General features: G+C 52.9%; 1 protein-coding gene across 1 annotated transcript; it reads right to left on the reverse strand.

Annotated features, from left to right (window-relative positions):
* Positions 1 to 1,464: 1,464 nt before the first annotated feature.
* On the reverse strand, positions 1,465 to 26,332 carry STARD10 (StAR related lipid transfer domain containing 10). The gene is made up of 7 exons (XM_004381942.2): positions 26,201 to 26,332; positions 25,491 to 25,809; positions 5,511 to 5,658; positions 4,739 to 4,842; positions 3,910 to 4,027; positions 2,138 to 2,190; positions 1,465 to 1,885 (listed from the first exon to the last, which is right to left on the reverse strand). Exons 2-7 carry the CDS (start codon positions 25,695 to 25,697, stop codon positions 1,640 to 1,642), a joined length of 876 nt encoding a protein of 291 aa, XP_004381999.1. The 5' UTR covers positions 25,698 to 25,809; positions 26,201 to 26,332; the 3' UTR covers positions 1,465 to 1,639.
* Positions 26,333 to 26,916: the final 584 nt, after the last annotated feature.

Below are 26,916 nucleotides of genomic sequence, written 5' to 3' on the forward strand. Positions count from 1 at the left end.
CTTGGGCACCAAATCCCTCATAGGCAAGGTGGTGGCCCAGTCATAGCGCTCAAGGATCCCTTAGCTTGAAGGTGCAGTTTGAGGTCCAGATACCTATGCACCTTTGCTGGACAAGGAACAGACAGGTTCCTGCCTGTCCTTCGAACACACACACACAGATGACAGCCGGAAGCTTGGTAGGCATTCCTGGGTCTTCCATCTAGGGCACCTCTGGTGCCAACCAAGCCAGAGACCCTAACTTCTCTGGGCTTCTATTTCTCCATATGCCCAACGAGGATATTTGAAAGAACAGATCTCACCAGGATGGGGAATAGGGATTTACCTTGGAAGGAGAAAAGACTCATTAATTTGAGCACCTACTACATGCCAGGCTCAGTGCTAAGCAATTTATTCCTTTTATCTCATTCCTCATACCGCTGCTTGAAGGCAAACATTATCACCCCAGGTTATGGATTAGGACACTAGACTCCAAGAAGTTCCAAGACTTGCCCAAAGTTACAAAGCTGGGATTGGAACCCAAGTCTTGGTGAGTTATAGAATCTCCCGCTCATCCCCACTGGCTGTTCACCCTGCCCCTCTGGAAAAGAGTCGACTCCTAGTAGACTGTAACCTCAGAGAAGGAGCTTCCAGGGAGGGGAGGACTGGGCCAGACCTTGGCGGGGGCGGGGGGGGGGGACTTCCCAACCACAAGTTCAAATGGAGTGCAAAACACTACAAGGACATAGGGCACAGGGCCCTCTTCTGGACCTGATAACAGGGTGTCCCTCTGGCAGCAGAGGGCGCCTGGGAGCCACAGACAACAGTGGAAGGCCAGTCATCACTCAAGACCTCAGGGCTGGGCGGAGCATTGGCCAGGGGCTGGGAGCACCACTCTTTCTGTTAACACAGACCTGAGGTCTTCAAAAAGTCTTAAGGAGGGCTTGGGTCATCACACCAGGAGTCTGATGACGCTGACCTGCACTCCCAACCCTCCTCCTCCAGGACATGCTGCCCCAGCCTCAGCTCTGAGCCCCACAGCCCTGTAGCCTGAGACCCAGGGGCCTCTCCCCTTCCCTTCTGTGATGACTGAAAAGTATCAGACCCATAGTCCAATAAGTTGGGCCAGAGGTCACACATTAGAACCCTGCCCTCTGAACCTTGACACCGGCCTCTGGCCACGCTTGCTCCTGTTAGAGCAGTGAAGGTAACCAAATAGCTCGTGGTGAAATGGCAAAATAACATGCAACAAGGATAAGACAAGGGATGAAGAATGAACTAATGAACAGACAACAGGGAGAAAGGAAAGAAACAATGGACAGAAGGGGGTGACAAACCCCCAAATACACATAGGGAAATGAGGGGGTACTTAAAGAAGCAAAGGCCAGGAGCTCATTCATAAAATTAACAAAATTAACTGTGGGAGGAGGGGATCAAGGGCGGTGGTCGTGCGGGGCAGGTGAGAAGCAGGTACTATGATGAGCCAGCTGAGGCTGTGGGATCATTTATTGGGGCTGTGTCCAGGCCAGGCCGCCCTGCCCACCTGGGTCTGAGCCTAGCGCCCCCAGGAAATGCGGAGAGAAAAGGGGCAGGGTGCAGGAGGATCCACTGCCCCCGGGCTCGGCCCCCAGGTCCAGTCTCAGTCCCTGCGGTGGTGCCGCGCTCAGGTGAGCGAGGTGTCGTCGTCGCTGCCCTCACCGCCCGCGCCGCCAGTGCGCTCTTCCTTGCTCTCGGCTACCGAGCTCTCGTCGATGTTCTCCAGCGAGTCCGCGTGCTGCACCGACAACTCCGACAGCGCCAGGCTTGGCAGTGGGCTCTGCTCAGGGTGCAGCCACGGCTTGAAGTGCGGCTGGTGCTTCTGCTTCCAGTCAGGGTACTTGACGCACGCCTTGTACATCTTCTTCATGGCCTGCGGGCCCGCCGCCCCGCCGTGTTAGAGGATAGCTGAGGCGTGGGAAGAGGTCTTCTCCACGTCCCCTCCCGCGCCCTCCAGCGGCCCAGCCCCCAGCTTCCAGGACCCTAACTCTGGCCGCAGTTTCCTAAGCTTGCCCCTCAACCCTAATTCTGCCCCCGACTCCCAGTCCCCATCCTAGACTCCACCCCCTCATCCCTTAGTCCTCTCCCCCAGCCTCTATACCCTCAAAGTCCCAAGGCCACTCACCTTGGGAGCCAGGAACTGAGAAGATTTATTCACCACCCACTTGGGTAAGGAGCCTATAAGGGCAAGGAAGGGTAGTGGGGAGAGAAGGGAAGAAGTGGCCTCAGGGACCCAAACCCCACAAAACACACACACAGCAGCCTCCTCTTGGAAGCCTAGGGTTTCCAGGGAAGCCACCCTCTTCTCCACGAAGGAGGGTGTGTGAGCAAGTCCTACAAGACTTCATCAGCCTCACTTCTTTCCACTTCAGACCAAGGGCCTCAGGCTCAACTCTGTCTGCTCCGTCCCTCTGCTGAGCCCCAGATGGCTTCAAGGAAGAAAACCACGGGTCCTAAGTAACCACAGGCTACATGTGGGTGGAAATCTTGACTCACAGCTCTGGCCTGTCGCCTCCCTCAGCTCACACTGACATCCCTTCTCATAACCAACCCCTCCCAATGCTCAGACCCTCTTCTGCCTGTCCTTCCAAGCGCCCTTCCCCCAGGAAGCCTCCCTGACTACACAGGCCTCTTGGCTGAGCATCCCAGCCAGGCCTGACCCGTAATCCACAGCCCAGCTCTCCACCCTGTCTTGTTCCCAAGTGTCTGCTTTGCCTTTGACACCCAACACACTCAATGATGTTCCAGGGGGAGGCCCGGGCCTGGGTCACTCAGCCCTGAGGGGGTTTGGGGCATACCCAGGCAAAGATGCTCAGGGCTTACCCATCCTATAGTCATTCATTCATTCATTCACTCACTCCACATTCACTCAATGACACCAGCCCTGGGCCAGCCTTGGGAACTGGGAGGAGCTCCCTGGGGGGCTGACCAGTGTGCCAAGTGCTCTGCTAGAGCGGGATGGGCCCATAGAGCAGGGAGCCAGTGACTCCTCTAGGGGATCAGGGATAGAGGAAGTGACATCTGAAGCAGACCCAGAGGGATGGGTAAGGGTTTGTCTCACAGAGAAGGGAGGAGAGGTGTTTCTAGGCTGAGGGAAAGGAAAGGACTGCCTGGACAGGGAAGTGGGAGAGTGTAAGGTGTGAGGAAGGGCTGGGTAGGGGATTTAGACTTTACTCTGAGGGCAATGGGAGTCACCAGAAGAATTTTTAAGCACAGTAGCGTCATGAGGAGACAGATGTTTTAGAAAACGTCCTCTGGTGGCCAGTATAGACAGAAACAGTGGCCTTGAGTATGGAGATAAATGACAGATTTGGGAGCTATTCAAGAAGTAGAATCAATAAGCACTGGTAACTGGATTTGGAAGCTAAGGAAGAGGGAGGAGTCTCAGATGACTCCCAGGCTCCTGGTATGGGTGACTCAGGAGAAGGGGCGGGTTAGTGGGGAGACACAGTGAGTCTAAGGTGTCTGGAAGGCATCCTGAGGGAAGTGTCCAGGAAGCTGATGGCCACAGGGATCTGGACCTCAGGAGAGAGACATGGTGGTCATCTGGCCACAGAAGTCATGGGAATAGCTGAGCCCTCCCAAGGGCTCAAGGATGGACAGAGAATGGTAATCAGCAAAGCAGACAGAATGAGAGCAGCCAGGGAGGAGGGAACAAATCAGAGCATGGGATGTGCGCACCCAGGAAGAGAGAGCATCAAGCTTTGTCAATGGAGCTGTGGCCACCACTCAGCCCATGCTTTTCAAATCTTGGTTCAAATGATGTTTGGGATGGAGATGCTCCAAAATACAAAAGAGCCCCTAGCAGATGCCCTCCTGGATCCCTAATGGATTAAGTCCCATCCCCTGTGGTACAGGGAAGGATCCCATGACAGGCTTTCAGGGCCAAGCCCTCACCTTTGGGGTCTACCTGGGCCAGGTAGGTGATGACGCAGCTCTTGGGCCCCGTGCTCTGGATGAGGTAGCCCGTCTGGATGGACACAGCTCGGACCAAGTCTTTCCGAGGTGGGTATTTCTGGGGATGGAAGGCACAGCGAGGTGAGACTCGGGGTGGGGGCAAAGGTGGTGTCTTTGTGAGCATACACACACACACCATTGGTTAGCTCATATCCCCTGGCATCTGCTCCAGGCCTGGTCTAATGCTGGTGTGAGGACAAAGGGAGAAATCAGACTAGATCATCCTTGCCCCTCTCAAGGCTTTCCCCATCCCCCTTGGGGAAGCCCCCAGTCTGGGGTGAGGGCTCATGCACACAGTCTCACACTCATGAGCACATGTGTGGGCATCACTCACACACACACACACACACACACACACACTCACTCACTCACCCTTGCCCAGGCCAGCTGTACCTGTCTGTCCTCCCTGCCCACGGAGATCAAAGTGGCCCAGTTTCAGGGAGAGCCAGAGGACCCTGTCTCTCATCTCTTATTCCCCCCCTTTCCCAGCCAGCTGTGCCCCAGCCAACGAAAGTCAGCCCGTCCTACCCCCTTGCCCACAGTGATGACCCATACTGCCCTCTTCTGACCTGCCTGAGAGCCCCAGCAGGGAGACAGGAGCCATATCCTCACTGTACAGCAGGGAAACTAAGGGCCAGAGGGGCTCATGCCTGGCCCAGAGTGGTAAGGAAGTCATGGTAGCAGCCATGGCCTCCCCCTAGGCTAGACCAGCCAGCCCAGCTCTGACACCTTCCCCTGTCCATCCAACAGGGAGGGCAGGTCAACTCACAGGATGTTTGACAGAGTAGTTCATAATGATGTAATCAGTGCCCATGGGGAGCCAGGAGCGGAGGGTGATGACATCGCGGTTCTTCAAGGGCTTTGGACACCTCCCTGTGGAGGGTAAGGGACAGTGTCAACCAGACCACTGGCCCACCTGCTTACAAGGTACCTGGGAGTGTCCAGAGCCCTGGACAGGGGACCAGAGGGCAGACAAGCAGAGAGAGGATGTGGAGAAGGAGGGTAGACAGAGGCCAGAGACACAGGGATACCTAGTTAACTGATCTAAACAGGTATCCCCCTCCCTGATCTAAACAGGTACCCCCACCCACCAGACCACAGTCCCAGAGCTGGAACTAGGAAACAGAGCAGAAGCCTCTTCCCTATTGTCTCTAGCCATCCCTACTCCTAACAACCTCCTACAGGCCTTACCTTGCTGGCCTGTTTGTATATGTGAATATAAGTGTATAAGAGGACAACAGTATTACTGTGAGTGTGTGTACATAACTGTGTGTGCACGTGTTTGTGTGTGTGTATTCATGAACATGTGAGTGCCTGTGTTTTTGTGAGTATACGTGTGTGTGTGCGCCCAAGTGTTTGAGAGTGTACAGGGATGTCAGGGAGGGTGGTTGAGCCCTCCCCAGGGAGACCCTCCACTAGGGCGGCAGCCCTAGGCCTCAGCACTCAGCACTCAGTGACCACGAGGTAGAAAGATGGGAGGAGGAGGCTCAGTGTGTGGCCTGGATGGAGGGGGCTGGGATCGGCATGCTGCGCCTGCTCACAAGAGTAATAGCCCACGTCTGCGTTGACTGTCAAGCGGGCGATGTCGAAAGTCTCAATGACGTTGCTGTCCCACTTCCTTCGGTACTCGATGTCATGTAAAACGTCGTAGAGTGTCTCGGCGGGCACATCGCGGCACTCCATCCGGCACTGCAGACAGACACATGGGTTGTCAGGGTCACACAGGGCTCAGATACAAGGTACCTGGGAGTGTCCAGAGCCCTGGCCAGGGAACCAGAGGGCAGACAGGCAGAGAGGGGAGAAGGAAGGGGAGAGGAAAGAGCAGGGGCCTCTGAAGGACTCACCTCTTTCCACAAGCCCTGTCTAGCCCCTACCAGAAGGCACTTGTGCCAGGAGATAAGCCCTCTGTTCAGAGACCATCTCCCACATCTCAGTTCCCAACAACCCCCCCATTCTTCCCAGTATCTTCCTCCAGGAAGCCTTCCTGAATTGCCCAGCCAGACCTCCTGGGCTCCCATATGCTGAATCTCTATATCTGTGTCTCCCTCCCCAACTGTGAGTTCCTCATGAGGGTCATGGCTGATTCAGCACGGAGCCTGGCGTGGGCAGATGATAAATGAAATGAAAGCATGAATAAACGAAGAAATGAACCAATGAATGCCTAAGTGTATTATTTGTTTCCTCCCATGGTATTTATCACCTGGCCATACTACTTGCCCTCCTTTTTTTTCCATTCAACAAATATCTTTGGATTTTTACTATTAGTCAGCCTTGCCCTCAAAAAGCTTTCAGTCTAGGAGAGAAAACAGCCAAGCATGCCTTGTTTTATTTGACCCTACAACAACTATGCCCGCCAAGAAATCCAAGCAAGAACTAGAGGCTCAGAGAGGTTAAGTAACTTGCCCAAGGTCACCTAGCTGGTAAGTGGCAGAGCTGGGATTTAACCTAGATCACATGTGTGGAAAGCAAATAAAAACAGGCCAGGTTTCCCTAGATTTGCACTCAGCAAGATGAAACTCAATCAACGTCCTTGTTCCGTGATTTTTTTTTTTTCACCCAGGAGCAACTCCCAGGGTCAAGTTCCCCTCAGCAAATGGACAAGATTTCTTATTTAAAAAGGTCTCCCAGAAATGGGCATTCAGAGGGTACCAAGGGAACCCCAGACACACTACTTTTAATTCACAAGGTGATACGTATGATGGAGGGTCCCATTGCCTCCCCCTAATCCTAGGGTAGGTCTTGGCACCACTAATGGAGATACGATGCCACAAGAAGGATACACTAACACCTGTTGGTTATTCCAGGTATCAATGAACTCAACAATCCTTGGATATAACTTCAGTTTATATCCAGAGGGCATAAATACAGAGGACAGAAGGACAAGCTAAGTGACACAAGAATACAACCAGACAGAGCCAGACACTGAGACATTCTGCAGGCCTACTGGCTCAGGTTCTTCTCTGAGTCAAAGTCATAAAGAAGGGACTGAGAGATTTACAGGACACAACAATCAGATGCAAAGTGTGATCCAGGATTGCATACTGGCTTGGACACGCCAGCTTCTAAGGGACATTTTTGGGACAACTGGGAAAACATTAATATGGTTTGAGTATTACATGCACTGAAAATTTACTGAAATAAATGGTGGAGATTGCTGCCTGGAAAAAAAAGCAGGTTAAAAAATGGAATGCACCGTATAATCTCATTTGGGGAAAAAACTGTATATGCATAGGAAGAGATCAGGAAGCATAATCACTAAGGTGTTAACACTGGCAATCTCTAAATGGTAAGAATATGATAGCTTTATTTTCTCTTTTTGCTTGCCCAGGCTACTAATTTTCTACAATGTACAATACTGCTTCTTCAATGGTGAAAAAATTTTAAATAAAAAGGTGCTTCAGAGATACTGAGTGTTGCACTCGCCATGTGCCAGGCACTGTTCTAAGTGCTTCATACACATTACCAAATTTTATTCTTCCAGTAATGCTCTAAGGTATTAGACCCATTTCATAATTAAAGAAACTGAAGTTCAGGAAGAGCCTCAAGCCTGCAAAGACTCACTGTGTGACTCTTAACAAATCACCCTCCTTCTCTGCCCCTATTTGCATTTCTGCTCCACGAGGGGATGTGACTAGATCCAATCATTTGGGCTTCACCCCCACCCCCCATTCCAACCCTGTGTTGAGCACAGAAGAGTCAGAGATGAACTTGAGGCCCATCCTTGAGGATGGAGACCAACTTGGAAATGGGGAGGTGCTCTACACTGTCCAGTGGGGGCACAGAGGAGGAGGTCAACTCTAAAGGGTGGGTTGGGGGATCAGGTTTTACGGAGAAGCTCAGTCTTGAAGGTAGGTGTTTGCCAAGTGACCCTGGCAGAGACAGCAGCAAGGGCAAAGGCACAGTGTGTGGCTTGTTGGGGAAATAACCCACACACTGGAAATGAGTTGTCTGTCTGGCTGGAGTTTACATGGTGTGGTGTAGCCTAATACTCAAAAGGTCTCTGATTCTAGGGCTTTTTGGAGAAATGGCTGGTTCCAGGGCTGAGTCAAAGTATAAGATGAGCCTGGAACATCTTATTGTGCCAGAAAGTAAGGAAGTACTCAAAGAATGATAGGGACCTTGTTGAACAACAGACACAGGAACCAGCTCGAAGGTCTTCCACTGGTAGGGTGACCAACTCATCTAGGTCTGCCTGGGACTCTCCCAGTTTTGGCATTGGAAGTTCCACATCCTGGGAAACCCCTCAGTCCTGGGCAAGCTAGGACAGTTGTTCACTCTACCATAGGCCAAATCTGGGACAATTTGTGTATTAAAATAAATGATAGTAACAGATTATACTCCACTGAATAAAACAGGAAACCAAAATATATACAGATATGAATAAATAAATTGAATCTTTGATGAAGAGTGGGATATTTACATAGTTTCAAAGCACCTTCCCATCAAATACCTATTAACTACAAAGGGAAATTGAGTAACTTCACAGTGGAGAAGGCTGGCAGGTACCACCTTAAGTGATTAAAGTGAACATCATTAGTAATGGGACAAATTGGGTGTTGCCTGATAGGACGAAATGAGAAGAATACAGGCATCATTTCATGTGATATTTTGGTAAAGATGAATAACCTAAAACTAATCAGAAGGAAACATCAGACAAATCCAAAATAAAAGACATTTTATAAAATAACTGACCTATAAATGTCAACTTATAAGTTGACAACTTATAAATTGACATTTATAGGCCAGTCATAGGTTGTGAAAATCAAGGAAAGACTGTGGAACTATTCCAGACTGAAGGAGACCAATGAGACATGAGTGAATCTGTCATGGATTGAACTGTGTCCCCCAAAAATATGTGTCAACCTGGTTAGGCCATGATTCCCATGGTTGTATTGTGTGGTTGTCCTCCATTTTGTGATTGATGTAATTTTCCTATGTGTTGTAAATCCTAATCTCTGCCTATGGTTAATGAGGTAAGATTAGATTATGTTAAAGAGGATTAGGTGGGATATAGCAACCTTACTCAGGTCACATCCCTGATCCAATGTAAAGGGAGTTTCCCTGGGGTGTGGCCTGCATCACCTTTTATCTTACAAGAGATAAAAGGAAAGGGAAGCGAGCAGAGAATTGGGGACCTCATACCGCCAAGAAAGAAGCACCGGGAATATAGCGTGTCCTTTGGACCCAGGGTCCCTGCGCAGAGAAGCTTCTAGTCCAGGGGAAGATTGATGACAAGGACCTTCCTCCAGAGCCAACAGAGAGAGAAAGCCTTCCCCTGGAGCCGACTCCCTGAATTTAGACTTCTAGCCTACTAGACTGTGAGAAAATAAATTTTTCTTTGTTAAAGCCATTCACTTGTGGTATTTCTGTTATAGCAACACTAGAAGACTAAGACAGAATGAATAAATGAACAAATGAGTGAGTGATTGAACAAAGTGATGGGAGGGATGTGATGGTGAGAAAGGGGGTTGGAGAAAACAGCAGAAGGCAGATCTGGCATCTTTAGCATCCAAACAACTTTCTATTAAGCAGCCGCATCATGGCCCAGGTGCTGCACCAGACATTCAACACATACTCACTCTTCACCTCCAACTTATGAGGTGCACACTGTTATTATTCTTGTGCCACAGAATAGAAAACTGAGGCTCAGGAGATTAAGCAACTTGCCCAAATCACACAGCAAGCAAGCAGCAAAGCAGGGATTCAAAACTGGGTCTTCCTGTATTCTTGCTCATTAAGAAGCACTTAAGTGTGGCTTCTGAGCAAACTAGAACATCTCTAAATTCAAGTTTGGAAACTGGTTTGGCTTTGCAAGTTCTCAGATGTGGTATCCTGGGCAGTGAGTGTACGGACAAGCAGTGACAAGGAAATACTGCAGCTAGGTTAGAATCCAGCCTGGAGTGCCTCCTCCCTCTGGCCAGGCTCAGTGCCCCCAGGGCTAGATGCACACTGGGAAAGGGCCACACTGCCCATCTGCCCTGGGAAGACTCCTGGCCGCAAGGGCTATGGGCTGCCTGTTGTGGCCCCAGAGCCCAAGGTCACCTGCCTCTGAGGCAGCATGCAGAGAGAGCACGCAGAGCCACAAGATGGACCCAGTGGAGTGGAAACTCAGCATAACACTTTATCTTTAGGATAGAGAGGAACTTCAGGGTTTTCCAGGCTCAAGGCAGGCTCTTGTGGAGGATGGCCAGCGAGAGGCCCTGCAGGAAGGAGGGCGCTGGGAGAGTGAGAACTCTGGCTATGGTGGCGCTGCAAGTGAGGAAACTGAGGCAGGCCGGGTTGCCGGATCAGGTGAGTGTCCACAAGTATTCCCATCCCTCAGCAGCGGCCTGGCTCCTGGCCCCGGCTCTTTCCACAGTCCCCTAGGAGGTAGCGTGTCTGCGCCAAACGGGAGAAATTACATCCGGCATTGTTTCCGCCGCCAGCAGCAGTGGCCAAAGCAAGCGAGGTGTAATTCTAAGAGGCCTCAGGAGGGGCGGTTGGTGGGGTAGGGATGAGTCACCTGAAAGCACCTGGTGGGCGGGCCTGTGACCAGGACCCACAGCCATTGGGCACTAGGTGAGTCAGTCACCTCAGCCAGGTCCTGGGAGATCCCTCTGGAGACCGGAACTGAGGGGTGGAAGGCTGTTTCATCAAGGAGCCAGGCTCAACTCCAACAGCATTAAAGCCTGGTGACAGCAGGAAAAGCGACATGCAGCCATTTTAAAGTTGAGAAAACTGAGGCCCTAAGGGAACAAGTGACCTCTGGAATGACACCAGAAAAACCACTGGCTGTGTCTCCTGTACTGTACTGTCTCCAAACCCCCATGAGGTAGGGACCTGGGATTGCCCAGACCCCTGTGACTAGCACCGGCCCCCCACCCACACCCCAACACTCCCAAGTCCCACAGATCAGCAGTCAGAAGGGACTGGACAAGGAAGGGCTTCAGGGCAGTAACCCAGTCAGGCCTGGAGTCTGGCAGTCCTAGGTTCCAATCCCAGCTCCTCTCCTTGAGCACTAGAGTTAACTCCTCTGGGTCTTAGTTTCTTTATTTGAAAAATGGGGCTAATAAAAGTATCTAGCTCATGGGCATATGTGATCACATTAAATGAGATAATCTGTGTAATATGCCTAAGACAAAGTAAACGCTCAAAAAATAAAAACAGTAGCTGTTATTAAAAGGGCTGGAGGTAGGAGAGGAGGGTGGCCTGAAGCAGGCTTGCACCAGTGGTCATTCACCCTTCCACTGTGCCTTCACATATTTTGTGCCCTAGGCGCCTCTCTTGCCTCACCCTAGTCCCAGCCCTGCGCTTCCATTTCATTCACCACTTTCTGAAGCTGCTGTGTGCCAGACCTGCAACTGGGTAGTGGGGACCAAGAGGCAGACCCAACCTGGGCCCTGCTCCAAAGCAGCCCCTTCAAGTGGTGCGGTGGGGAGAGACAGGGACACAAAAACCCAATCGAGAATGAACAGGGCTGGGAGAGGGAGGCACACAGGAACTGCAAGAGCAGAGATAACCAAGCCTATAAGGATAAGGAGCTGAACAAGTGGAAGGGGCAGAAGGGCATTTCAGGCAGAGGGACTAGGAGGTGTGAAGGCCTACAAGCTTAAGCTATTAAGTACAGAGCAGGGTCCAATGCTCTACCCCTCACCTCTGTCCCACCTCTTGCCCTATGCTTCTCTGGGAGGCCTTCCCAGTGCTCAGCAGCAGGGACAGAGGCAGCAGCAGTCTCTTCCAAGGACCAAGAGATAGCCAACCTGAGACAGGAGGAAAGAAGTCAGGCCACCTCCACAGGACTGTGTCCTGGACTTGAGGGACAAAGGCTGGGGCAATAACAAGCAAACTGACACACAGAGAGGTGAACTCCAGCCCCCACCCCAAGACCTCACACAGCAGGTCTCCAATATCCTTGCATATGGGATATGTGGGGCACATAGATTATCCCAAAGTCCTTGGAACCGAGGAGATGATCTCTTCCACCACCATTCTTCAGGTTGCACTGGGGAAACTGAGGTCCAGGAAAGGGCAAGGGATTCACTCGGGCTCTGAAACGTCCCACAGGTTATGCTGACTTTTCACCACAATGCATTTCAGCAGACAGTTTTGTAAAGGGAGTAACTGTTAAGTAAATCACCCTTTCCCGACAGAACCCTATTCAAATCAGAGGAAGAGTTCCTGACTGGGGGCGGGGTATCAAATCGATCATAGCCTAAACCAACAGCCACAACCTCATAACCATTACCATGTGCTCCAAATCACTAACCAACTCATCACCCTACAAAGGCGACAGGAGTGCCAGAGACCTCACAGGGGCAAAATTCAGTTGTCATCAAACCACATCTACCAAGTTGCCAAGGGCACCAAGCTGGGTCTTTAGCAGGGATTGCCTCAAACCCTCCCAACAACTCAGTAAGTATCACGATCCCTATTTTACAGATGTGGAAACTGAGGTTCAGAGAGGTACAATGATTGGTCAAGGTCATACGGCTAACAAGTGGTGGAGCAGAGAACTAGAGCCCAGGTGTGTCTGACCCTAACACGTCAGCACTTTCTGCTACCTTCATCAAGGGGCAAGACAGGCCTGGATAAAACAAACATGCTGGCAATTGGAGATTAAGTTAATTAATGGTTATTATGCAGTGCTCATTGGACTTGAAAGGGTTTGCTGACCAGGGAGGCTGAGCTCATGGATTCTTGCTCTGACTCAATTTCAGACCTCACTGGGCTTAAAAGCAGGAACATGCTTTGCAAAAATCCAGGATAGAGCTCTCCTCCTTGAAGTTCCCTTTGAGAACCCTTCAGGCCTTCACGTTTCTGCCCCATGAGACCCAGCCAGACCCCACAGGCTCACAGTTGCCACAGCAGCTCGAGGCTATATGGCTCAGACAGGCCTCTGCCCTGCCATGTCTTGACTATGTGGCTGTGGCTTCGGCAAAGGACTTCAGCTCTGAATGCCAGTATCTTCATCTGTCAAACAGGGATAATCGTCCCCTCAGACTGCTGCTGTGAGGATTAAATGAGACTTGTACATAAAGCCCTCGGCAGCAGCTAGCTGCCTGTCCTTCAGCCCCAGGCCCTAGAACCAGGTCCCCCACAGCTTCCCCTGCCTTCTCAAACCCTGCGGAGGAGAGCACCTTCCTGCTAATCCCCAAAGGGCAAGAAATACAGGGACGACAAGCAACAAAGTTTTAAAAAAAAAAAAAGCCTTGGATCCCTCCACAGGGTGGGTGGACTAGGAGGGAGGGGCTACCCCCTTACGCCAGTGCCCTACACAAATCCATTCACCCTACTTTCACAACCCAAGCCAGGCATGGTCCTCATCCTGCCAGACCAAGGAAACAAGGCTCTGAGAGATGCAAAGACTGGCCTGGGGCCCGCAGCAGAGCATAGAGGCTCAGCATGGGGTGGGGGAGATAAGAGTAGAGGGGATGGGAGAGCCCTTCTAACCTCCCTGCTCCCAGTTCTCCTCCCCAGGGCCCGCTCATCACCTGCTGGCTTCAGGGCCCTCCACTCTGCCCCTTCCAAAGCCCCTAAGAGGCCAGCATCAGGCCTCTGGATTTCTGGGGCCCCCAAGTCCTTCCCCCTACTCCCTGCCCCCCCGAAAAAAAAAAAAAAAAAAACCCTGAAGAGCAGCTCAGGGGCACTGTCAGAAGGGGTCAGGGAAGGGTTTAGTGGAGGGAGGTCTGATCGGTCCTGCCATGAGGGTTGCAGAGACATTTCCTCCTTCAGGCTGCCCAGAATGCCTTCCCTGGACCTCCCCTTGCTAACTCCTTTCCTATTTGAGCTTCAAACTTCAGCCCAGCTGTTCCCCTTCCATGCAGCCTACCCTGGACCTAAATTCTCCAGGTTGGACTGAGGGCCTATTCCTCTTTGTCTCCTCCAATCCATGGTGCTTCTCTCCATCATCAATGAATTAATTTGACTGCAATGCTGTGGTCCCTTGTTCATCTCAGGATCCCAGTGCCTAGTGCAGGGCCTGGCATACAGCAAATGCTCAGTAAAGAACTGTTGCCTGAATAGAAAGACGGACAGGAGGGCCAACACTTGTGTGCCTGTGGGTGCACTTCTCTGACTTTTAGGGGCTGGGGCCGGCCTCCTTCAGTGCTTCTGCTTCTGTCAAATTCAGAAAAAAGCGAAGTTGTGAAAACCTGTTGTTGTTAGTTGCCATCAAGTCATTGTGACCCCTTGTGTGTACCGCAGAACTGCTCCATAGGGTTTTCAAGGCTGTGACCTTTCAGAAGCAGATCACCAGGCCTGTCTTCCAAGGAGCGTCCGGGTGGGTTCAAATTGCCAACCTTTCAGTTAGTAGTTGAGCACTTAACCATTTGCGACATCCAGGGACTCCTAAAAACCTCCTGGACTCTTGTAAATCTCTATGACACTTAAGGATGAATACTACTTCTGCAGTCACCCGCTTATAAAGCAGAGTGTAACTGGGGTAGTCTCAGAAATACCCAGAGACAGGTTCAGGGAGAGATTCTGGGACTTGCTTTAAGATCTTTAATAGTCTTGATAATCAAAGTAAAGTAAATTAATATTGTATGAGGTACCAATTTATACTTAGGAAATTAGCAAAAATATATAAAATACCCAGTGCTTATGAGGCTATGGTAAAATTGTTACATAGTGGCAGCAAAAACTGGTTCCGCTGTTCTGGAAAGCAACTTGGCAAGTATCTTTAAAAATCACCATCAAAATCAATCTTTTGACTCAGTTCCTGGAATCGCAAGACTAGAAATTTATACTCCATAGGAAAAAATATAAAATAAGAAAAAAGTTCTGTTACAATATTCATGATTTTTTTTTTTTTGCATTTGTAATTAGCGAAACATATTGGAGGACGATCTGCAACACGACCAAAAGCACAGACCAGTTCAGTTAAGAATGACACATCATCTTAATGATTATTCCACATCCACTGAGGACTGTGGTCTCCCTGAGGGCCGGGGCAGTGGCTGAGCCAGCTCTGAACCCTAGGAACCCAGTAACAGGCCTGGCATGGAGCAGCTGCCGGAAACGTTCTTCAATTAATAATTCCATAGCAATATGGGAAACTTCTACAAATGCAATGTTAAATGAACAAAACAGGATACAAAGTTGTACCTGCACCATGGTTTGAACTAGCAATAAAGTTGGAATCAACTCGAAGGCTATAGGTTTGGTTTTTTTGGTCTAAATTATCTACACCCTTGAATGAGGGCTAGCAGGCACCAAGGAAAAAAAATTTTCTAGGGAAATTGGAGCTCTGGGTGATCTATTTTTCATTTTTAGATTCTTGTGACTGTTAGTACAATGTAGTTTACACAAGATAAGTAAAAAGCATACTTCTTCCGTAAGTTAAAAGTATTGGCCAGAGCCCTGACGACCTCGTTCCTTGGACTCAGCTGAGTTGGGGCCTGAGGCCGCCCACACTGATGGTAGGTTAACTTGGAAATTCTCCGCATCACCTGGCTGGGCTCACACACTAACAGGTTATTCCCAGAGGCCACACAGTGCTGGGAGTTGGAGCCAGAGGGGACTCCTACCTTAGAGCAGTCTCCAAGCTGGGAACCTGTGGCCCAGGCAATGACAACCTGGGAGGGCAGGGCAGAGGGAAGCCGGAGACTTGGGTACAGGGAGGGGCACCTAAGCTGAGTCTTAATGGAAGAATAGAAGAGCAGGTGGCACCCAGGTGAAAAGGAGGGGCAGGAGTTCCTGGCAGAGGTGATGGCATGAGCCTGGGGGCTAGAAACAGCCAGGCTCGTTGCGGGAAGGAAAGGGCTCATGCAGTTCCAAGAGTTAACCTGAGTGAATGAGGATGGAGGTGGGAGGAAATGGAGCTGTCCCTTGGGAGCCTCAAACTGTGTTCATTCATTCAGTCATTCAGCAAATGTTAATCATGTGCCAGCTCTGTGCCAGGCTCTGTGCTAGGGGCTTTGCAAATTCACCTAATTCTATCATCTGGATTACCTGGAAGGAGGGAGGATTATGCCCATTTGAAAGATTTGCAAAGAATGGCTCACAAAAGTGAAGGGGAGGGACCAGCCTGGAGCACAGTGTGACCCTAAGTTTGCTCTCCAAGAATAGGCCCTGCTCTGTGTAGGACTCAAGGAACCCCAGGTGGACCAAGGCCTGTACCCTGAGGGGTCCACAACAGGACCAGGGCTGTTGAGGATGTTAGTAGAGTCGCAGGGGAAGTTGGAGCTGACTCTGAATGGTGTCTACACCACCTGCCTGGGGTGCAGGGAGCCGGAAGAACCCAGAGAGCACATGTAGTGTGGAACCAACACAAGGTCTCCTTCCCCTACCTTTGGGCTTCAGTATTCCCACCTGCAAAATGACCAGACAAACCCCATGGCCCTCTTCTCTGAAGAGGAGAGGATCTGGCAGCAGATACCCCCAGCCCATCTTCTCCCCCAAAGTGTGGGCCCCCTGAGACTGGTGGAGAGGAGAGGTGCTGCCACCTCTCCCCTAGAAAGAGCTCCTTGAGCAGACAGAGCTGGGCTCTTCCCTGCTGCTCTCCATCCAGGGCTGAGTGACTCATCCCTGCTCTGCCTCCTTCCCATCCCTCCTCCTCCCCATCTCCAGCCTCCCTGGACCCCTACTCCTACCCCCAGGCTACAGAGCAGCAACCTCAGCTCTTCAGCAGGGGTGAATATTCTGTTCTGACATCTCAGAAGCTGACCTCCTGCTCTGTACCTCCCACGACCCTGCTCCCATCCTGGGGGAGGAGCGAGAGCTGAAGGGAGGAAGGCGGGCCCAGCAAGAGAGGCAGCTAGTAAATGGGCCTAGAAGAAAAGGCAGGGGGTAGGGAAGACAAGTGAGACAAGACAGGAGCCCAAGCTGACACAGAGACATCAAGACAGGCAAAGATAAAGAGGATAAATACCACCAGTGGACTGACGCCTCCCAAAGCTCTCTAGTAAGCTCCAGACTTCTACTTCAATGGCCTTCCCTTTAGACAGCCCACAGGCCTCTCACATTCACCATGCTTAATACTGTCATATTATCTTCCCCCAATGCCCACTCCCCTCCCCTCCCCTCCTGTACCTGGAACCTGGGCATGATTCTGAACTTGTCCCTGATTCTCACCCTCTAGCCAATCCATCCAGCTAATCTATCCCTTGGATTTAACTCAGCCATGTCCTTCCCAACAGCCCCTCTTCACTAACCCCAGGCAGGACTCACCATCCTTGCTTGGACCACTGCAGAGGCTCCTTTGTCTCTGCTCTCCTGGCTCCCTGGTGAATCTGCCCCTGCAGCCAGCTTTCTAAAAAACCAGAGCTGATCATGGCATTGCCCGGCTTGAAAACCTCTGCTATCTCTTTCACTGCCTTCAGGATAAAATCTGAACTCCAAATGTCCTCTCCCTGGTTCTGCCTCTATTTCTTCCTCATCCCCAGCCCCTGCCCCTGGGGAGCCTGCCTCACTGAAGGACTCACCAAGACCTTCTCAGCTTGCTGCTTGGCTCCTGCTGTCCCCCTAGGGTCTACCCAGACACCATCACCAGGTGAAGCCCCCTCCCCTCCCCTCACCATGTCGTAAGCCACTGGCTCCCTCAGCCTGAGTTTGAACCTGTCCCAGTCCTTCTTATGAGGGGCTGTCACTGTTTCCATCTGTGTCCCGACTAGGCTTTGAGCCTGTTGAGAGCAAGGCCTGGGTCTGGTCCATCTCCAGGACCCTAGCACAGTGGCTGGTAGAGCGGGTGGGAGGCATAAGAGCTTGTTGAATGAAAAAATAACTGGGATGGAAAAATTTAGGAAAAAGGACAAGTAGAGACACAAGGGAATAACCACGGAGGGAGAGGGGAACAGAGACAGGGATAGAGAACACAACCCCAAAAAAGAGACCCCAAGACAGGCACAGAGGTGAGGACAGGAGGCTTCAGATGAGGTGGGGAGGAAAAAACGATGACAGAGACGGAGCTGAGCCAAGGGGCGGGAGCCACCCGGAGACAGCTGAGGAGACATAATTGGATCAGAGACAGCTCTGGTTCTGCAGTGAGGGGGTGTGACTCACACACACAGAGTAATGCCAGGCACAGAAACATACACAGACCCACATTCAGAGGCACAAACACACAACTTTAGGACCCACACATACATTCAACATGGATTTACTGACCCTTGTCAGATGCCCACCTGGGGCAGGAAGGGGGATGGGGAAGCAGGTGCCTGCCCCAGTGGTGCTCACTGTCTGCCCAGCTAAGGGCCATTTCACACAGTCACCCACAACCCAGCTACATATGCAGACATACAATCCACAACCCCCCTTACCTCACCCTGTCCTCACAACACACAACCCACCATCTGCTATCTTACTGAGTTACTACGTTTGCTTCTATTTTGCTTGTCTCCCACCTCGGAATGTAAAACCCATGACAGCAGAGTCCTGATCTGTCTGGTTTGACAGTCAGTTCCTGGATATAACACAATGCTTGGCACACAGTATGTGCTCAATAAATATGTGCTCAGTGAATAAATGAATGGCTGAACTGTGGAGACACACAAGGGAATTCCATCCCCTCTGGCTGTCAGATCTCTGTCTCGACTCCATACCTCCCTGGCCTAGTGCCAGGTCCCAGGCTCTCTGGAAGGGTCCAAAGACAGAGAAGGGGCCCAGGAGATGATGGAAGGGATCTCAGGAAACTAGAGGCATATGGGAGTTGTGGCATGAAATCCAAAGGGGAGGTGGGAGGTGGTGCTCACTCCTTATATCCCATGGGTGGGGTAGGGGTGGTAGGGGTGACAGGGATGGGTGTGTATGTATGTACAGGCATTGTTCACCTGCCTCAGGACATAAGGATTCTAGAGAGACATTAGAGGGAGTAAGTACCTGCCTTCAAGGAGCCCAGGCTAAGAAGTAGAGAGGCAATAGTTATGTTAAAGCCCCAGAAAATAGCTCCAGCTGCCCTATGCCACTCACCCCATGCTCTCTTTAATGACAGGTAAGAGAAGTCTGTATTTGGCATGGAACCCACCACTAAGTTCTGGGCCTGCCACTTTCTTCCACTGCCTGTGTTTCTGAGGCTCCAGCGGCCCCAAAGCATCAAGGCTAGTCCAAGCATGACAGAGGGGATAAACTGAGGCACCAAGAGGGGCAGTGACATCTTAAGCCTAACACTTGGTCTGAGCCACTTACCCCCAACCTGAGTATGCTCATCTGCCCAGGTCAGGGACACAGGTGAAGGGTCAGGGCTGGAGCAGGGCTTCTACCCCTGTCTATGCTCATGGCAATCTGGCACACAGACCTGTGGCTACCTGCCCCTCAGCAACAGGCTAGAGCAGCCTAGCCGAGATCTCAGATCCCAAGCAGCATGCCAGGCTTCTGGGGTCATGGTGTCCAGGGCCCTGGCTCCAGGCAGCCCAACCAGGTGTGGAGACGCAGAGGAAGAAAGAAAACCCATCTGTCTCCAGGACTCCCTCCTTTCTCTCATCTCCTGAAACTTTAAAGACTCTCGGCTGGAAACTGAGCTGGGGCTCGTTAAAGTTTAAAGGCTGGAGCCTGGGGAGCTGGGCATAGAGGGCACAGAGCCAGCTAGGGGCTGAGGGCACATCTAGTCCCAGCAGGGGACACAGGCTGGAGGCATCCCCCATGCCACTCCCACACACAAAAGTTTCTCGCCACCAGGGCATGGGCCAAGTGGGCTGCACATCCATGCAGTCTTGGACCCCAGCCTGCACACCACTTCACAGTCTGCACATTGCAAAAGGTTACACTAACCACCATGTCCATCCATTACCTAAATTTGGATGCGGCCCTTGCTCCATTCCCAACAGCCTCTGCTTCAGTGCAAGTCTCGGCACCTCTGCCCAGACAAATACAAAAATGGCATCCTCCTACCAACCTTCTTGTCTAAAACCCTCCCTTGGCATCCCAGAGCCTGCAAGACTCAAGTCTTGGAGGCTTGATCCAGCTCTTTAATCAACCCCAGTTCCCTTAGTTCTAAGTCCCATACCGAACCACCTGTAGTTCTCTAAATGTACTATCCTGCTTCCCGCCTCTCTGCCTTTGCACAACTGCTCCTCTGGAATAATCCCAATGCTGACTACCAAATGTGTACTCCTTATTCACTACCCAGTTCCAAAGGGACAGAGTTGGTTCAGATGCCTCTTTGGGTTCCTACAGCTCCTATGACAAGTGTCTGTCAGCAGCCAACTGGGAGCTCCTTGAGGGCAAGGCTTGGGTTTGATTGCCCCCTCTGTCCACAGCCTTCAGTGCAGAGATGAATGTTCACAGAATGAGCAAATGAGCACATAAGTGAATGAACAGATGACATGCCTGGAGGTAGACAGGACAGCACTACTATACACATCCGACAGACAGGGAAGCTGAAGTCTATGCAGGGGTAGCAACTTGCCCAGGGTCACACAGCCGAATCCTGTGCTCTCTTCCCTATATCCTCAACCCAACCCAGATGCCTCCTCTAGGAAGCCTTCCCTAAAACCTCCAGCCACCTCTGACCTTACCTTTCTCTGAGCTCCCCACCCAGAAGGTCTGGAGCCTGACTAGCTGGGGTCACGTGCTCTGGGGAGCCTGTTCCCTGAGGGCAGCTCTGGAACCACTTCCTCCTGTTGCCCCCATGCCAAGTCAGAGCTGGAGCCAGCCAGCCTAATCCTGGATTCAGGGACCCCATGATGGCACAGGCTGGTAAGGCCTTGGTCATCTGTCCTCACTTCCTCTGCATCCAGCAGTACAGACCCCCCTCCTTCCAGCCTAAAGCTAAGTGGGTCTCTACAAACCACGTGCCCAGCAATCTCCTATAGAGATGGGGAAGCTGAGCCCCAGAGGAGAAAGAGGCCAAGCCTGAACCAGAATTTACCTAATACAAGGCCCTAAAACCAGATTAACTTCTGCCTCTGCCACCACAGATAAGAAGACTGAATCAGAGAGGTGAAGTGACCCCCAAGGTCACACAGTGAGGGCTTGGCTCTTGCCCAGCTGGGTCTTCTCCAGTCTGTCCTCTCACAATGACATAGCACAGGGAGACCCAGGCAGGAGAGTGAAGTAAATTGTGAGCCACTCAGTCCTAGAGTACAAAGGGCCCAATAGTCTAATAACCAGGCCCAAGGGGGTATAGAAAGCTCAGCCTCAGAGACCCAAGGACCTGCGTTCCGATCCTACTTTGGCCACTTTCTAGCTGTATGAATTTGCAAAAGTGAATTCTGGCTCTAAGCCTCAGTTTCCACATCTGTTGGATGGGGCTAATGGGACCTACCCCACAGGATGGTGATGAAGACTCAGTGAGAGAACATAACAAAAGCACCTGGCACTTGATACACAGTCAAAACATGGCCTTCCTGCCCCTGCCTTCCCTGTGACTCTTTTGAGCTCCACAGACTGTCAAGAGCTAGAAGGCTCCTTGGAAATCCCTGAGATGATCCCTCATTTCACAGGGGGAGAGAATGAGGCACCAAGAGGGAACAGACCAGAGCACTGGCTTGAAGACTTGGAATCCAGGTGGCCTGTGGTGTGAGGGCAGGTGGACGGTGAGGCAGGGCAGGGAGGGGTCACAGGAGCTTTCTCTAAAGGGGAAGGGGAGGAGCTGCAGGACAGGAAGTCAGAGGAGACAGGTCCCCACTGCCCAGCTTCCTGTGGCAAGAGGAATCTCAGGTTCTCAGCCACATTCCCCTAAGAGACCTCCACCCCGTGCTCTAGCTTCCAAGCTCCTCAAGGCCCCTGCCCACCTGGCCCACTCCTGTTGTAGGCCCACTCACATGAGGTCCCAGTCCTGCTTCTGTTGGCTGCCTGTGGACATATGTCCCATGCAGGAGGCACTGGGCTGGAGGTCACCTGCAACTCCTGGAACACATTTCTCCACCAGGATCTGGGAACCTCTGAGGAGTGTCCAGCCTTCCTCCTCTGCCTCTCACACAGGCTGACCAAACAGGGCTGGGTATACAGTGGGCATGAGGAGGAGCTGAGCACCTGAGCATCCAGGGCTGGGCTGGGCAGGCCCTGTCACCTCTTGTGTCCATCTCCCCAGCTCCTCATCTCCCTCCCATGGGCCTCAGTACAGCCCCTGAGTTCAGAAGCTCGTTGAGCCAGGAGGGCTCCTTGGTACACAAGGAGAAACAGCTCAGAGAGGAGCAGGGACATGCCCAAGGTCCAGCATACCAAAAGAAAATCCCATAGCTAGGACTAAACCCCAACTTCTTCCCTGGATATCCCTGGTTGAATGACAGAACCTCCTGGTTTCCCTTTTCTCACCCCACTACAGGGGCTGGGGGAAAGACTTGCCTGGGCACTGAGACCTGGGTTCCAAGCCACCCTCTCACCTTGTACCCAGGATCCATGTTCAGCAGAAGGTCGTGTCTGCCTCATCATCAGTACCCAGGGCACAGTGCAGGTGTGGGGTCAGGCCAGGCTGAAGGCCAAGAAGGGGGGAAAAGATGGAGGTGGCTTCCAACAGCCCCTTCCCTCTGTCTTAGCTCTAACTGCTGGGCCCAGAGCCACAGTGGCTTGCAGAGACTTCTGGACTTACGGGCAGGGAGAAGATGAGATGTCTGGGGGAAGGGAAATGAGGAAGAGGGAATCAACCAGGTAGATAGATAGGTGGAACCCTACCCCCACCCTGGGACCACAAGCACAGGGCATGTCCAGGGGGCAGCGGGCTCTCCCAGATCAGGCGGCAGGCCCAGAGCAGATTCAGGCAGGAGAGAGGCTAGGGTGGGTGGCAGAAGCTCAGTAAACACCTGCAATTGAGCTCAACCTCATGGAGTGACCCAGTCATCGCTGGGAACTCTGGCTTCCTACCTGCTGCATGACCTTGGCAAGCCACTCCCCTTTCTGGGCTTTCTTAGCCATCAAACAAGGATGGAATGATGAGAACACCATGTCCTTCAAAGAGTTATTGATGAGGTTAAAAATGTAATGTTGACTAACAATGTGGGCCCATGCAGAGGGGGGCAGAGGCTCTGCAGCCAGACTGGCTTGGGTTCTGTTGCTACCTTAGCTGCTCTGTGACCTTAGGCAAGTGACATCACCTCTCTAACCCTCAGTTTCTTCGTTTGTAACATGAAGGCAAGCCTACTACTGCCCAGAACTGAGCTGGGGATAAATTAAGACGATAGAGGAAAATGTTTGGCTCAGAGCAGGGACTCTTATTACCAGAAATGCAATTAGCTGCATAGAACCTGGGAATCCTAGAATCTTGGGGATAGGGAGGTCAGAGACCTCTGCCCATCTCCCAGAGCTCTGTCTGGCTATGCTGGGAGGATCAGGAGTGGGGAGCTGGCCCCTTGGGATGCCCATAACCTCCTTTCTGGGCCCCAGCTCTGTTTACCTTCTATCTCCAACCCTCCCTCCATTGTAGGGGGCAGGACTAGCGGGCAGCAATGAGGAGACAAGTAAAATACAGACAGCTAGGCTAGGAGGCTGGAGATCTGGGTTTGCTGGGACTTTGCTGTGTGAGCCTGGGCTGGCCCCTGCCCCTCTCTGGGATTCAATCTTCACTTGTACCTCAGGGGTGGGGGTATGTGGGTATGAAATAGGGATTGCAAAGGCCTCTTTGGCCCCTCCAACCTCTGCTCAGTCTGAGAGGAAAGGAGGGTTGGGGTCCTGGCTGGTAGGGAGAGTATATTCCCTGCCTACATACCCACAAAACCCCAGTTTTTCAAGTTCCCCTTGCCCCAAGGAAGGCCACCTGAGAAGTCTAATTTGGCCACAAGGGGTCTGTCATGGCAGGTTGGCCCCCAGACCCGCCAACTCCAGTTCTGGGCTGAGCTGGTTTATTCATTAACCAAGACAGACGGAGGAGGTAGCTCTGCCCTGTTGACAAAGAGGGTGGGGGGTACTGGACCTGGTCAGACCTTCCCCTCCCCTCCCTCTGGAAAGCCAGCTCCATGTGAAACTACCACTTCCCCACCCCACTGTGCACTGCCAGCCTTAAACCTTTCCCAGGTCACAGTCAGGCTCTCTTGCAAGAGCCTTGCTCATTTGCTCATTTGTTCCTTCCCTCATTCATTCATTCAGACAACATGCCCTGCTCTGTCCAAGGTTCTGCATTTGATACTGGGGATGCAAAGAGGGATAAAACCTGTCCCTGCCTTCAGGGACATAGCGGCTGAGACATACTAGCTGCCTCCTCCTTCCCTGCTCCTCAGGCTCAGACACATGTCAGGCCCCTGGGAGGCCCTCAGCCCAGGGCCTTGGGCGGCACGGGGAGTAGTCTAGGATTCCCAGGCCTGGGCAGGGAGACTGGAACAGAGAGTCCCAGACAGGGGGAGACACACACAAACATCTGGAGAGACAGAGACAGTCAAATGGCCAGCGTATAGACAGAGTCATAGTAGGGAGAAAGGAAGGCAGAAAGGATGGGCTAGAAGATCCCATGGGACAGATGGATAAAGCAGTAAAATACCAAGATAGAGCGATACAGAAAGGTACAGAATCAAAGGGGAAAGGTCAGATGCCTCAGGCTCTGGCTTGAGGCCTAAATAACCCAGCTAGGCCTGAAACCAGTTCCCAGGCAGGAGGGGACAGGGGACAGAGTACAGCGTGGGGGTGGCAGGGGGTGGTGAGGGGAAGCTTTTCTGAGTCTAGTGCCCAGCCCTCCTTGTAACAGGAATGTCCTGGAGAGGAGGGCAGCAAAGGAAGGCAAAGGAAAGGGAGGTGAAGGGCAGAGGTAGCACAGCCCACTGCCAGGAGCCTGCTGAGGGGAGATCTGCCCACCCTCAAAATGTGGCACTCACAGAAATGCTAGTTGTATTGGAGGCAGCTACTGAGTCCCCTAGAGAATAGTCTCCACCACCTCTATTCCATCTAGTTCCCTGGTGGGGTGGGGCTCATGGGGCCCCAAACCCCCAAGACTGCCTGTCACAGCAAAGAAAGATGGAGAATCGTGGGTCTGTGAGGAGGGGTGCTGGCTGTGAGGGGGTTAATGTGTCTGCATCGGCCCTTTATGCTGGCCTCCTTGACCTCAGGCCCCCTCCTCTTCCAGTCCACCCTCACACTGGCCCTGAGCAAGGCAGGGATATCCAAGCCCTGCCTTCAGTACCCTCCAGCCACATCATAGTCCTTGTAGGAGACTCAGGGAACAGCCAAGAAGGGAAGAGGAAAGAGCGGGGCATGAGGCAGGAAGGATTCAGGACCCTGGCACCCAAGGGTGTGGGGCAGGGGGACAGGGGTGAGAGACCCAGCTCAGCCTGGGATAACCAGGAATTAGGGACAGAAGGGCCCAATGGGAGACTCCCACCTGGGGTGACTCAAGTCAGGGACCAGGTGAAGGCCTCCAGGGTAGAGGGGTGCCTGAGGGAGACAACTTTTCTAGGTGGGCCTGGAAGCAGCCCACCTCCCTGGAGTAGGCAAGGACATGCCCCGGGTTCTGGGAGAGTGAGCCAGAGTGAGTCACATCCCCTTTCCAGGCCTCATTTGGCCCATTTGTGTGATGGGGTCTTGGCCCAGGAAACTGTGCCTCCTCCTGGTCCCTAGCGGGGGGCTGTTTCTGGGCCAGATGCACAACCAGGTGTCTGTGGCCCTGAGGGAGGACCAGGAGACTCGGTGTCAGAGGTAGTACTATGGGTGGAGTGGGGGCACCACCTATCGCAGGGCAACCCTACCTTGATCTTGTGCAGTGTCCGGTCCATCTCCACAGCCTGGACCCACACAGACACACCGGCTTTGCTATAAGTCAGGTTCCAGCCCACCTCGGCCTCACACTCTGACCGGAAGCTGCGGAAGTCCTGGTCGTCGGGCACCTGGACGCTGTCACGGCCCAGGACTGGCCGAGGCCCTTGGGGCTCTATTGAGGCAGCTGGCGTCTCCATAGAGCGTGTGGGGAGGCCCAGGGCGCTGGTCCTACCCGGACTCTCCTGGTCCTCCGCGGAGGCTCCAACAACGTCGACGCGGCTGCAGATGCTGACGCCACCTTCCTGGGACCTGCAAGACCGGTTTGGGGCCAGGAGTCAGTGTGCTGGGCACGCGGGTGGGGCTTTCAGAGCTCCCGGGCAGACAGAGAGTTCGAGATAAGCAGGGACTAGCCCCCAGGTGAAGCGGGCAGGCACGGGACAATCACGGAAGCCGCCTCCCAAGGGGTGACCCTAGACCTCCCTGGGACTGGTGTGGGGGCTGCGTATCAGGCGCGGGGGACCCGCGCGAGTCTGTCCGGACTGAAGTGAGGGCCGGTACCCTAGGTGACAGACGGTCTAGAGGGGCACCGCGCAGTGGTGGCCGGACCAGCTCAACTAACTCGGTAGCGGCGCCGACGCGGTCTGTGCCCCGGGAGAGTGGTGGGGGCGGGGTGGGGCGCCTACCAGCCCGGCCCACTCACCTGTGCCCGCTGCTCCGCCGGGGCCCACCGGGGCTGGGGGTGCTAGCGCCGCCGCCGCCGCTGCTGCCGGGGCTACCGGGGGCCGCGCGGGGGCTCTAGAGGGGAGGAGCAGTGGGTCCTGCAGCCTGGCCCTGCCCCTTGCCCCCCGCCCCGCGCGCCCCCTCTCTCCCTTCCTCCCTCCGGGCTCTGCTCCGGGCTCCGCTCCGGGCTCCGGGGGCTCCGCTCGCCTAGGCTGGGTATTTTCCAGGCTGCGGAGGTGAAGCTGACCGAGCTCACAGCCCCTCCCAGCCCCGCCCCGCAGGGTCCTAGCGCCCGCCCCCGCCAGCCCTGAGACGGGACCCGGGAGGGACCAGTCCTCAGGCAGGGTTGGTGGCGGGGTGGAGAAGGGACAAGATTGAGTGGACTCTGGGAGTGAGGATGAGGAAGGACTGGAAAAGGGATTCTGGAAGTTAATCGTGAACCACTTTTCTCCACCCACCTTCCATTCTCACAGGTACACTCCTCTGCCACAACCCACTTACACATAGACATGCGATCCCCAGAGCAGCCCAGACACCCACACACAGCACCCCAGAGACCTAAAGATGGGCACACACACCCCCACAAGAATTAACAGACTAACTCCAGGGAGCACAGCCCCAGAGCAACTCAGAGATACCCACAGCTCGCATCCCCCACCAACCCAGATTCAAACCAAGCCTACACACACCCAACGC

Source organism: Trichechus manatus, unplaced genomic scaffold (assembly GCF_000243295.1).
Source record: "Trichechus manatus latirostris isolate Lorelei unplaced genomic scaffold, TriManLat1.0 scaffold00088, whole genome shotgun sequence".
Classification (NCBI taxonomy): Eukaryota; Metazoa; Chordata; class Mammalia; order Sirenia; family Trichechidae; genus Trichechus; species Trichechus manatus.